Below are 14,362 nucleotides of genomic sequence, written 5' to 3' on the forward strand. Positions count from 1 at the left end.
ATTCTAGCCCGGAAGGGGATCCCGGACAGGGTTATTCCAACCCTGATCCAAGCCAGGACAGTGGTAATGTCTAAACATTACCACCATATTTGGAAGAAATATGTCTTGTGGTGTGAAAACAGGAAATTACCTACAGTGAAATCTCAACTGGGATGTTTTCTCCTTTTTCTACAGTCAGTTGTGGATGTGGGCCTACGTTTGGGCTCCTTAAAGGTCCAGATTTCAGCCTTGTCCATTTTCTTCCAGATACAATTGGCTTCCCTCCCTGAGGTTCAGACTTTCTTGAAGGGTGTTCTACACATCCAACCGCCCTTTGTGCCTCCCACGGCACCTTGGGATCTCAACGTGGTGTTCGACAATCGGAATGGTTTGAGCCTTTACAGGAGGTTGAAGTAAAGTTTCTTACGTGGTAGACTGTTACACTTTTGACCTTAGCTTCATCAAGGCTTGTGTCGGACCTGGGGGCGTTGTCTCACAAAAGCATCTATTTAATTTTCCATGAGGACAGAGCTGAACTCGGAACTCGTCGGCAATTTCTTCTGCGTTTCATATCAACCAACCTATTGTGGTTCCAGTGCTTCCTGACACCTCTGTTACCTCAAAGTCCTTGGATGTTGTGAAGGCTTTGAAGATCTATGTGAAGCAGACAGCTCATCACAGAAAATCTGACTTGCTGTTTATTCTCTATGATCCCAAGAAAATTGGGTGTCCTGCTTCAAAGCAGGATCAGGCTTACTATCCAGCAGGCTTATTCTACGGCAGGATTGCCGGTTCCTAAAGTACAGGCCCACTCTACTAGATCGGTGGGTTCTTCCTAGGCGGCTGCCCGGGCTGTCTCTGCTTTACAGTTCTGCCGAGCAGTTACTTGGTCAGGTTCGAACACGTTTGCTAAGTTCTACAAGTTCGATACTTTGGCCTCCTGAGGACCTTCCATTTGGTCAATCATTTCTGCAGGAACCTCTGCACTCTCCCACCCAGTTTAGGAGCTTTGGTACATCCCCCATGGTACTAATGTGGACCCCAGTATCCTCTAGGACGTAAGAGAAAATAGGATTTTAATTACCTACCGGTAAATCCTTTTCTCATAGTCCGTAGACTATATGGGGCGCCCACCCAGTGCTTCGTGTTTCCTCTCTCTGTTACTTTAAGTATTGTTTGGTTCAGCTGTTGCTGTTCCTGTTTAAGTTTTGTTTAGCTTGGCTTTCCTCTTGTTTGCATGTGCTGGTTCGAATCTCACCACTGTTCTGTTAAATCCTTCCTCAGGATATCTCCGTCTCCCCTTGGGCACAGTTTCTAGACTGACGCTGGTAGGAGGGGCATAGAGGGAGGAGCCAGTGCACACTATTGATTTCTAAAAGTACCCAAAGAGAGAAGGATTTACCGGTAAGTAATTAAAATCCTATTATTTATTTTTGTGTGTGTGAGTGGTGTAATTATTTACTGCTCTTTCTTTCTTTCTTTCTTTCTTTCTTTCTTTCTTTCTTTCTTTCTTTCTTTCTTTCTTTCTTTCTTTCTTTCTCTCTTTCTCTCTTTCTCTCTTTCTCTCTTTCTCTCTTTCTTTCTCTCTTCTCTTTCTTTCTCTCTTCTCTTTCTTTCTCTCTTTCTTTCTTTCTTTCTCTCTTTCTCTCTTTCTTTCTCTCTCTCTTTCTTTCTTTCTTTCTTTCTCTTTCTCTTTCTTTCTTTCTCTTTCTCTCTTTCTCTCTTTCTTTCTCTCTCTCTTTCTTTCTTTCTTTCTTTCTCTTTCTCTTTCTTTCTTTCTCTTTCTTTCTTTCTCTTTCTTTCTTTCTCTTTCTTTCTTTCTCTTTCTTTCTCTTTCTTTCTCTTTCTTTCTTTCTTTCTTTCTTTCTTTCTTTCTTTCTTTCTTTCTTTCTTTCTTTCCATGGATTGGCATTCTAGGGTGTGTGTGTTTGTTGGAAGACATTTGCACAAGAGATAATGTGATTCAAAGTTTGAAGGGATGTAGTCATGTGACCGGCGGTCTCATAACTGCCCCCCTCCCAATCCCACATGCCGACCAACAGGAACGTTTCCCACTCATGGGTGTCCACGACACCCATAGAGTGGGAATAGAATCTGTGACGAGCGCAGCGTGCCTGCTGCACTTGCGCGACCCCCTCCAGATCCTGGCGTCGGTATGTTGACCGCCGTTACGCATACGTCACCCAGTCTGAAGGCGCTTTGTACATATACAGTAGTATTTCAAGAAGCTTGCTTCCGCCCTCCGTAGATTTTTTTTTTTTTACCTAGATGCCTTGTATATCGCAGTAAGAGGGTGTTACGGAAGGCAGAGTGAATTTTTGTTTGTTTGGTTTTTTTGGGGGGGGGGGGGGGGGGTTAAAGGTTTTCGGCATCTAAAGTCTCTATTAACTTGGTACTTTTAGATATCTTGAAACTGTTGAATCTCCTCCCTCTTCTGTATCTGAGGTAATCGCCTACAAATTTCCTGCTCCTGAAATCAACACGCCAGAGACTTCCAGAACATTTAGCAATAGTGAGAAAGCCCTTAAGTCTGGATTTTCTTGTTGGGACATTCCTTAGACCCATCCTAATTTTGATTTGAGTCAGTAAAGCCAGACTGACTGGTCAGAGCACTGGCAGAGGGTTGCACGCAGAGGCCCAGTTCAGAGGTGCTGTTTTTTGGCTGAGCACATCCATGTTGAGTCTAGGTACCTTAGAGACTGCTGTAGATACTGGGCTCAGAGGGACTCGAATTTGGTCTCCACAGTCACTATGCATCATGTGTTTTGTTTTTTCAGAATCCTTTATTTGTAAGTTGCTACATAGTGGGTGTTTTGGAAGAGGGTTTTTTTTTATTCAAATGTTTTCAAATTGAGCACATATATTTTTTTAATGAAACAAGTCTCACCATCATTATCCCAGCCAGATTTTCAGTCTGTCTTCACAGATGTGTCTGTTACCCAGGTATAGGCTACACGTTCTACATCTGGAACTCAATGATTGTGACATGCCATTATTATTTAACTTCCATAGCAAGGCTGGGGGTCCATCACTCTGGAGGAGCCAAAGCTCCTGATAAAGCTCAGAAAATATTTAAAACTAATCGGATGATATCGGTTTTTGTTATCCAATAGGGCAATGTCACAGCTGTCTTAAATTACCAGGCAATTGCTAAGAGTGCATTGGCCATGAATGACCAGGACAGTCATTCAATGGGTGAAGCACAATGTTTCAGTCTTTGCAGCAGTTACTATTCTGCGGTTAAGAAGCTGGAAAGTAGATTTCATATGCAGACAGAATCTTCACCCCAGGGAAGGGTCTCTTCAGCCTAAGATCTTTCAGCAGATGGAGGCAATGATGATTATTTTTTTTTTTTGTATGATGAAAAACTTCTGTTGCAGCATTAAGAATCTGCAGACTGGATAGTAACTGGGGGCGTGGCTTGGATCGGCATGGAGTAGCTGTGTGCAGCCTTAGCTCTCCACTAATATCCTGAGATCCCATCCGTTTTACCCCAGCCCGTGGATCCTGCTCCCTGCCAGCTGGCCCCTGAGTGTGTGCTGCCTCTGCTGCTGCTCTTACAAGTCCGGTGTGCGGCGCGGTTCTGCAGCTGCGGACCTTCCAGCGTGACCCCCGGCTCTCTGCCGACCGCCGCCGGAGCTCCGGGAGCGGCGCGTGGCCGCGCGTCCGGCGGTGTCTGTGCGCTGGTCCTCCGGCTGGGGGGGGCTGCAGAGGAGGAGGCCCTACCATCTGCTGGGTCCGGTGGGGTACATGTCCTGAGCCCCACTGCGGTAACGCTGGAGACCGGGTGCGAGTGAAAAAGCCTGCGAAAACCGCCATTTTCAGTCCTGCTGCTCCTTCTCCCCCTGTGGTGCTGTGCTGTGGCTGCGGTTACCATTCTGTCTCCCTCCTGGGCTTAATACTTGTCTACAGGGCTATACAAGGCCAGTGCCCTTTACATTTGGATGGACTATATATATTTCACTGAAGCCAGCTGCCCTACATTAGCTGCCTGTTACCCTGCAGTGGCAGCCTGTGTGCCCACGACTCGGCTCTCATTCTGCAGCAATTTCTACAACACACCTGCTTCCTGACTATTTGTAGTGTGCCCACATACTTGTTTTGTTAGCTTGTTGTGCCATCTCTGCCCGGCCCCGACCCCTGTGCTGAACCTATATTGTTGGGGAATTTTTTTAATTATTTTTTTTTTTGCTGTAATATCCCTAAGGTTCTGCCTTCCCATCCAGTGATATAATGGTGAGGGGGGGGACAGAGTGCGGCTAACGCTGCTGCGAAATTGGAGAAATTTGCCAGACCACAGCAGACATCTACTTCGGCAAAGCGGGGTGATGCCGGCCCATCCTCGCCAGCGGCCGAGGTGGACACCTCCGACCCTGATGAGCAGGTGCATTCTACCCAGCAAATACTGCAGGCAATCTCTGCGTCCAAACAGAGGGTCACAGACCGGATTGGGCAAGTACAAATGGACGTTTCTCTGCTGAGGCAGGATATGCAGAAAATCCGTGAGCGTGTGGGTGAAACTGAACATCGGATATCGGCCTTGGAGGATGCTGCCCCACCCTTACAGTTGAAAGTGGCGGACCTGTCTACCCAAATGACATCTATGCAAGCTACAATGTCAGATATAGAAGGGAGACTGCGGCGCAACAACGTTCGGTTTGTTGGGCTCCCTGAGAGAGCGGAGGGCACCTCCCCAGAGTCATTTCTTGAAGGTTGGCTTATTGATCTCTTTGGCAAGGAAGCATTTACCTCTCAATTTGCGGTGGAGCGGGCGCACAGGCTCCCGCCTAGGCCGCCGCCGGGGGCCCCGGCTAGAACATTTATTGCACGCTTCCTGCACTTTAAGGACCGTGATGCTGTGCTCAGTCTGGCCCGGACACAGGGCCCTATCCAACTAGATGGGCATAATATATCCGTATTTCCTGATTTTTGCCCTGGAGGTGCAAAAGAACCGATCTCAATTTCTTCATGTCAAGCGTCAGCTCAGAGACCGCAATATACAATATTCTATGATGTTTCCAGCCAAGTTGCGGGTGGTGTTTAACAACACCACGCATTTTTTTTACATCTCAGGATGCTGGTGCATGGCTGGAACGACAACCTCGTTCTCCTCGATGATATGTTATTGCTCAGATGTTGATTTAATTCTTCTTTTACTGCTGTTTCCATCTATCTGATGCATATTCCTGTTAGTCTAAATGCAATGTGGGGATATGTGCAGTGTGGGGTGTATAGGAGCGGGCACACATGTTACTGTTGGCTGTGCATCGTCTTGGTATAGCGGTGCTGGTCAGCCTCACGTTACTCTATTGGTATCTGTTGTTTTGTAATGGGGCATGTGCCTAGCTATGTTTTTTTCAGGGTTGGGGTACTACTTCTCTCTGCGCGATGTGGAGAGTTCTTGGCGAAGATAGTGTAGGGGCTTTTCCTTGGGCTCTTTGGTTAGGCCCCTATCCCTTAGTTTGGTTACTTAGTGGGAGTTATGGGATCCAGGTATGCCTTAGGTTTGCGAGGTGATACAGGGTGGGTGTGGGGGGGGGGGGGGGGGTTAGTTTGTTTTTTTCTAAGCCATCATTTTTTAGTTCTGTGCGTACTTTGCTGTGACACGTTATTTATGTATGATATTGCTCTGTGTTCTTTTGTCTCCTGGAACGTAGGGGGACTGTTTGCTCAGCCTTGCTATGCTGCGTTGCCAGGTTTTGATGTATGTCTCTCTGTTGTATCCTGTCGCCCCTTTCCTCTGTGATTTCTATGTCTGCTGTCTCTGAGGGGCTCAGTCGGCTCAGCTGGAATGTTTGGGGACTGAACGAAAAAATTAAAAGATCACTAGTCCTGACTCAGGTTAAAAAATACCAGGCGGACATAATTTGTCTCTCTGAAACTCATTTGCATGGAGGTAGGGTGTTGGCACTTAAAACCATGAGTTAGTCACGTGTATCATTCCACCTTCTCTAGTAATGCCAAAGGCGTTTCTGTATTGATTAGAAAGTCCGTACAATTTCACCTGGACGAGTGTGAAACTGACCAATATGGCAGATACGTCTTCTTACGAGCCCATATTAATTGCAGATTGTTTCATATATTAGCCGTCTATGTCCCCCCGCCATATAACAATGAGGTTCTCCGTCACGCTGCCCGTTTCCTGGCCTGGTCCCCTGCTACCCCTGTAATATGTTTAGGGGATTTTAATAATGTTATGGATGGTGTCTTGGACAGGTGGAGGGAATCGGTTACGTCTTCCCCTCCCTTGGCGTCCCCTACTCCGTTCGCGAGACTGGTGGGGGAGCTGGGGCTGGTGGATGTATGGAGATGTCGTAATCCTACAGCTACTCATTTCTCCTGTCATTCCGCTACCCATCATGCTTTCTCTCGTATCGATTTGGTTTTAGTTTCTCCTGGTTTGTCCCCTGACGTGCTGGCAGTGGACTATCTCCCTAGGGGTATATCGGATCACTCTCCTGTCTCCGTTACAGTCAATGTTGGTTGGGAGCGGGTTGCGAAAATGTGGAAACTTAATCCCTTTTGGTTAACTTTACTAGGGGAGGGTGCGGATCTGATTGCCGCTTGGGAAGGGTTCCAGGAAGACAATTTACTATACAGTGATCTGCCGCTGAAACATGATGCTTTTAAAGCGTTTCTGCGAGGCTCCTTTATAAAACAGATCTCTGAAGTTAAAGCGTTTAGTAAGAGGGAGGAGGTGCGGTTGGAGTCTCTGTGCCGGCAGCTGGAATCTCAATATCTTCTTACCCATTTGCGGTCTGATGAACGGTTGTGGAGGAGCGCGCAGAGCGAGGGGCCGGATTGTTTATTTGAGAAGTCCAGGCGTAGACTCCTTTTTACAGGACATGAGCAGTATTTTCGGGCAGAGATGAATGGCAGTTACTTGGCCTTTCTGGCCCGGTCCGAATCCCCTAGAACTGTGATTCAATGTGTGAAAAATTCTGCTGGCCAAATGTGTTATTCTGGCTCAACGGTGACGGAGACGTTCCGTAGTTATTATTCCTCGCTTTATACCTCCCGAGCCAGTTACTCTGGTGATCAGCTTAGGGATTTTTTGGCTCAGTTGACCTTGCCATGTCTGTCCCGGGAGGACTCTGGGGCCCTGGATGCACCTATTACGCTGGAGGAGGTGGAGGCTGCGATCCTGTCTCTCCCGGCGTCTAAGGCACCGGGATCCGATGGACTTCCGGGGGAAGTCTATAAAAAATACAGTACATTTTTTGCCCCCTCTCTCTTACAATTGTTTGACTTACTCTTAGAGGGCGGGACTCTCCCGCGCTCTATGGCCGAGGCCAATATAATTGTCCTGTTGAAACCAGGGAAAGACCCCCTGCTCCCCGAGCCTTACCGACCCATTTCCCTACTCAATACAGATGTCAAGATACTAGCAAAAATCTTGGCATCTCGATTGAATTTGGTAATTACAACAATAATTCACCCGGACCAGACTGGCTTTATGCCGGGTAAATCCACTGCCCAAAATTTACGTAGATTGTTCTGTCGTCTCCAGAGGGGTGATTTGGTGGGGTCGGATTCGGTGGTGGTGTCTCTTGACGCGGCCAAAGCGTTCGATTCCGTGGAATGAAGTATCTGTGGGGGGGGGTGCTAGAGAAATTTGCTTTTGGCCCTCGATTTATTAGGTTTATCCAGTTGTTGTATTCCTTGCCTGTGGCTCTTGTGACGGCCAATGGTTTCACGTCTGAGATGTTTGCGTTGGGGAGGGGCACTCTGCAGGGTTGCCCCCTATTTCCTGCACTGTTTGCAATTGCCGTGGAGCCGTTGGCCGGCCTGTTACGCACTAATAGCAGGGTTAGGGGTGTTGAGATTGGGGGTCACGTGGATGTAGTGGCGCTATACGCGGATAACATGCTTCTTTTCTTGCAGGACTCTGAAGACTCCTTACAAGCTCTGTTACAGGTAGTGGAGAATTCTGGTATCTTTTCCGGTCTGCTAATTAACTGGGATAAGTCCCACATTTTTCCCATTTCTGGTCTTCTCCCTGAAAATACACAGGGGGCGCATCCTTTGCAATGGACATTGCGGTTCAAGTATTAAGGCATCTGGATTACTCCTATGGCACGCAGCTATGCGGCCCAAAGCATCGACCCCATTTTAGCGACATTTAAAGAGAAGGCTCATAGCTAAAAAAAATTACCGTTGTCTGTCCTGGGTCGGGTTAACTTATTTAAAATGGTGATGCAGCCAAAATTCATTTATGCCCTACACAACTCTCCAGTCTACCTCCCCAAGAAGATCTTTACTGTTATTGAGGGCGTTTTGTCCTCATTTATATGGGGTGGCAGGCCGGCGCGAGTCTATCAGGACACTATGCAGATCTCAGCTTTCCGGTGGGGCAAGTCTTCCTGATCTCAGACTATACTATGTGGTGGCTCAGCTGTCCCATCTGAGTGAATGGATTGGGGATTCTCTGGGAACCACAATGGGAGGGTTTCTGGCTGAGCGGGCGGAGTGCTCTCCTGCTTTCTCTCTTTCTCCTCTTCAGCTTCTCCTCTCTGGTCTCTCAGCTTCTGGCTTGCCTCCCCTGTTACGTCAAGCCTTGCTTATCTGGCGCTATGCGCACACTTTATATGACTGGGGGGGACACGACACCTGTACTCCATTGTGGTTCAATAGTGCATACCCTGAGCTATATGAGATGTCGTTAGATAATATATGGATTACTAGAGGTGTCATAGTACTGAATCAACTATACCATAATGGAGTGCTGAAATCATTTCAGCAATTGAGGATCGAATTTGACGTACCTAACACTGCTTTGTTCCGGTATTTTCGATTTAGGCATGCTGTACAGACCCAGTTCCCTCACTGCCCACCACTGATTGTTGACTCACCCGTTAGGACGATGCTTACTTCTCTGAGCTAAAGGGGGAAAGTATCTACCATATATGCTGCTTTGAATAATAGAAGCTACCCCGATCTATTAAATAATCTTCGTACTAAATGGGAGACTGATTTGGGACCTTTGTCCCATGAGCAGTGGCTCCAAATTATGGGCTCCCTTAAATACACTACGCCATGTATAAGATATAAGCAAGTTTTTTTCTATATTCTGCACAGGGTGTATCGTACTCCAGTCGCTATGCAGAGGGCTGGTCTTAGGGAGGATTCTAACTGCCCCAGGTGCCGAGCTGCCGATGCCGGATTCTGGCACCTGCTTTGGGATTGCCCTGAGATTTCCCTTTTCTGGCGTAAAGTGTGGTGTGATGTGACCATGACAGCTCCGTCCCTCCCTACCTTAGATCCTGGTATATGCCTATTCGGATTAGATCTTGAGGAAACACGCTCTGTTTTAATGTACAAATATGTCCTGTGTCTCACTACGCTGGCAAAGGTTGTTATCGCTAGGGACTGGTTCTCAGCTGATATACCTAGGGTGGAGCAGTGGAGGGCGTTGGTGAACGAGGTAATTCGTCATGAGAGACATATGTATAAGGTACGGGGTTCCACCTCTCGATTTACGGAGAGGTGGGATTGCTGGTGTAGCACATGGTGGGTGGGTCGGTACCGAGCATGTGAGCGACATTCTTGATAATATTGATATTCTTTGTCGTGGATATATATGCGAAAAAAGAATCAACACGCACACCGAAATGTGATCTGAAAATGTCTGTTTATTGATGGCAATTGTTAGTTAATTTTACTGTTGTTTTGTTATGTTTATGAGATGCAAAATTCAATAAAAATCACTTGATTAAAAAAAAAATAATAATCTGCAGACTGTTTTGGTATACACCATGTCCGTTTCTTGGATATGTGTGTTCTCCGTATAATACTGACAGCCATGCCGCAACCTCCTTAAGACCCTTTGCATTCAGTGGAGTCAGTGCCTTACCTGAAAAACTACTTTCCTGTTAGTTTCAGAGCTTGGTTCTCTATCTGTAGGTCTCCTTGCCTCATCTACAATGACAACAATGTCTGTCCATTCCCCTCTCTGTCATCTCCTCTGTCATACTTGTTCTTCCTCCTCTCCTGCTAGGCTTGGGTCTGTCCTGTCTCTCTAGCTATGGGTCTCCCACTGCTCATGCATGTGTGAGACAGGACAAACCTCAGCTGTGTATTTATTTGTTTTACAAATTTTGAAATGTGGAAATTCCTTTTTGTAACAGGGAAAGATGCCACTCTGCTAATCCATGAAGCCACTTTGGAAGATGGTTTAGAAAAAGACGCAGTTGAGAAAGCACACAGGTACAAACTGACTTTTGTATGTGTCCATAAACAGGGGTTGGCACATTATCTTGCTGCACATGTTTTCAGAGATATCTCTAGAATGGGTTACAATAAGTTCCTTTGGGTTTTTGTAAATCCCAGCCTTTCATCCAAAATTAATTTTGAGATTTAGATTTCCTTCTTATTTTGTTTAGACATTTTTAAATATTTGAAAATGACAAAGTACAATGCAGTGTATGCGCGGAGATGCGTGTATGTATATATGTGTACGTATGTGTATATATGTGTGTGTGTGTGTGTGTGTGTGTGTGTGTGTGTGTGTGTATGCGTGTATGTATGCATGTATGTATATATATATATATATATATATATATATATATATATATATATATATATATATATATACAGTATGTGTGTATATTTATATATGTATGTGTGGTTGCATATACAATATATATATATATATACAAACAAATATAGAAAACCACAGCACTCGCCACCCCAGAAGCGGGGTGCAGTGTCTGCACTCACCACTCATAGGGTGGGGTGCATGCAGCCCATGGCCACCTACCCAAATACATACAAAATAGAGAATTCAGCACTCACCATAGCAAGCTCACTTGTCCTCACAACATCAATAATACACTATCACAAAGCCTAAAGAATTAAAACCTGGCAACTGTATCACATATAATATAACTGCAAATATGCCCACTAGGTTTAATGTATGCCTGCCACATATCTAGTGGCTTTTAAAGGCATACTAGTCACCTGACACAGCCGATAAATTACTAAGGAGCAGCTGATACAGGTTTAGAACAATTAAGATTACACAGGGGTGCATGAAAAGGCCTGTGACCATGGTTAATAAGAGTTAACCAAAGATTAACCCCAAAATATACAAACAAATATAGAAAACCACAGCACTCGCCACCCCAGAAGCGGGGTGCAGTGTCTGCACTCACCACTCATAGGGTGGGGTGCATGCAGCCCATGGCCACCTACCCAAATACATACAAAATAGAGAATTCAGCACTCACCATAGCAAGCTCACTTGTCCTCACAACATCAATAATACACTATCACAAAGCCTAAAGAATTAAAACCTGGCAACTGTATCACATATAATATAACTGCAAATATGCCCACTAGGTTTAATGTATGCCTGCCACATATCTAGTGGCTTTTAAAGGCATACTAGTCACCTGACACAGCCGATAAATTACTAAGGAGCAGCTGATACAGGTTTAGAACAATTAAGATTACACAGGGGTGCATGAAAAGGCCTGTGACCATGGTTAATAAGAGTTAACCAAAGATTAACCCCAAAATATACAAACAAATATAGAAAACCACAGCACTCGCCACCCCAGAAGCGGGGTGCAGTGTCTGCACTCACCACTCATAGGGTGGGGTGCATGCAGCCCATGGCCACCTACCCAAATACATACAAAATAGAGAATTCAGCACTCACCATAGCAAGCTCACTTGTCCTCACAACATCAATAATACACTATCACAAAGCCTAAAGAATTAAAACCTGGCAACTGTATCACATATAATATAACTGCAAATATGCCCACTAGGTTTAATGTATGCCTGCCACATATCTAGTGGCTTTTAAAGGCATACTAGTCACCTGACACAGCCGATAAATTACTAAGGAGCAGCTGATACAGGTTTAGAACAATTAAGATTACACAGGGGTGCATGAAAAGGCCTGTGACCATGGTTAATAAGAGTTAACCAAAGATTAACCCCAAAATATACAAACAAATATAGAAAACCACAGCACTCGCCACCCCAGAAGCGGGGTGCAGTGTCTGCACTCACCACTCATAGGGTGGGGTGCATGCAGCCCATGGCCACCTACCCAAATACATACAAAATAGAGAATTCAGCACTCACCATAGCAAGCTCACTTGTCCTCACAACATCAATAATACACTATCACAAAGCCTAAAGAATTAAAACCTGGCAACTGTATCACATATAATATAACTGCAAATATGCCCACTAGGTTTAATGTATGCCTGCCACATATCTAGTGGCTTTTAAAGGCATACTAGTCACCTGACACAGCCGATAAATTACTAAGGAGCAGCTGATACAGGTTTAGAACAATTAAGATTACACAGGGGTGCATGAAAAGGCCTGTGACCATGGTTAATAAGAGTTAACCAAAGATTAACCCCAAAATATACAAACAAATATAGAAAACCACAGCACTCGCCACCCCAGAAGCGGGGTGCAGTGTCTGCACTCACCACTCATAGGGTGGGGTGCATGCAGCCCATGGCCACCTACCCAAATACATACAAAATAGAGAATTCAGCACTCACCATAGCAAGCTCACTTGTCCTCACAACATCAATAATACACTATCACAAAGCCTAAAGAATTAAAACCTGGCAACTGTATCACATATAATATAACTGCAAATATGCCCACTAGGTTTAATGTATGCCTGCCACATATCTAGTGGCTCACTTGTGAGGACAAGTGAGCTTGCTATGGTGAGTGCTGAATTCTCTATTTTGTATGTATTTGGGTAGGTGGCCATGGGCTGCATGCACCCCACCCTATGAGTGGTGAGTGCAGACACTGCACCCCGCTTCTGGGGTGGCGAGTGCTGTGGTTTTCTATATTTGTTTGTATATTTTGGGGTTAATCTTTGGTTAACTCTTATTAACCATGGTCACAGGCCTTTTCATGCACCCCTGTGTAATCTTAATTGTTCTAAACCTGTATCAGCTGCTCCTTAGTAATTTATCGGCTGTGTCAGGTGACTAGTATGCCTTTAAAAGCCACTAGATATGTGGCAGGCATACATTAAACCTAGTGGGCATATTTGCAGTTATATTATATGTGATACAGTTGCCAGGTTTTAATTCTTTAGGCTTTGTGATAGTGTATTATTGATGTTGTGAGGACAAGTGAGCTTGCTATGGTGAGTGCTGAATTCTCTATTTTGTATATATATATATATATATATATATATATATATATACAGTATGTGTGTATATTTATATATGTATGTGTGGTTGCATATACAATATATATATATATATATATATATATATATATATATATATATATATATATATAATTATAATATTTTTCTAACGTCCTAGTGGATGCTGGGGACTCCGTAAGGACCATGGGGATAGACGGGCTCCGCAGGAGACATGGGCACTTTAAGAAAGAATTTAGGTTCTGGTGTGCTCTGGCTCCTCCCCTCCCTCTATGCCCCTCCTCCAGACCTCAGTTTGATACGAGCTGGGTGCTTTTCAGTGAGCTCTCCTGAGTTTGCTGAGAGAAAGTATTTTGTTAGGTTTTTTATTTTTACGGAGCACTGCTGGCAACAGACTCCCTGCATCGTGGGACAGAGGGGAGAGAAGCAGCCCTACTCTCTGAAGCTAGGTCCTGCTTCTTAGGCTACTGGACACCATTAGCTCCAGAGGGATCGTCCGCATGATCTCACCCTCGCCGTCCGATCCCAGAGCCGCGCCGCCGCCCCCCTCGCAGAGCCGGAAGACAGAAGCCAGGTGAGTATGAGAAGCAAGAAGACTTCAAATCGGTGGCAGAAGACTCCGTTCTTCACTGAGGTAACGCACAGCACTGCAGCTGTGCGCCATTGCTCCCACACACCTCACATACTCTGGTCACTGCAAGGGTGCAGGGCGCAGGGGGGGGGGGGGGGCGCCCTGGGCAGCAATTGGGACCTCTTTGGCAAAAGTTTAGCATATATACAGTTGGGCACTGGATATATGTATGAGCCCCCGCCAAAAATTGTACATTTAAGCGGGACAGAAGCCCTCACCAGCGCCATTTTTTCTCCACAGCTCCGCTGAGAGGAAGCTCCCCAGGCTCTCCCCTGCAGATACACAGTAGAAGAGAGTAAAAGGAGAGGGGGGGGCACATAATTAGGCGCAAAAATCAATATAAACAGCAGCTACTGGGTTAACATTAAGTTACTGTGTTATTCCTGGGTTTATAGCGCTGGGGTGTGTGCTGGCATACTCTCTCTCTGTCTCTCCAAAGGGCCTTGTGGGGGAACTGTCTTCAAAAAAGGCATTCCCTGTGTGTGTGGTGTGTCTGTACGCTTGTGTCGACATGTTTGATGAGGAAGGCTATGTGGAAGCAGAGCGGGAGCAAATGAATGTGGTGTCTCCGCCGACGGCGCCGACACCTG

The 14,362-nt window shown here is 45.6% G+C and overlaps 1 protein-coding gene across 1 annotated transcript in view; it reads left to right on the plus strand.

The window, feature by feature from the left end:
• The window catches only part of ELAC2 (elaC ribonuclease Z 2), a 268,918-nt gene that overhangs the window by 237,837 nt on the left and 16,719 nt on the right, over positions 1-14,362 (plus strand). Inside the window, exon 21 of the mRNA XM_063960954.1 lies at positions 10,107-10,185. Within this exon, the coding sequence (XP_063817024.1) occupies positions 10,107-10,185 (79 nt within the window). The remainder of the gene's footprint in view (positions 1-10,106; positions 10,186-14,362) is intronic.

Source organism: Pseudophryne corroboree, chromosome 3 (genome assembly GCF_028390025.1).
Source record: "Pseudophryne corroboree isolate aPseCor3 chromosome 3, aPseCor3.hap2, whole genome shotgun sequence".
Taxonomy (NCBI): domain Eukaryota; kingdom Metazoa; phylum Chordata; class Amphibia; order Anura; family Myobatrachidae; genus Pseudophryne; species Pseudophryne corroboree.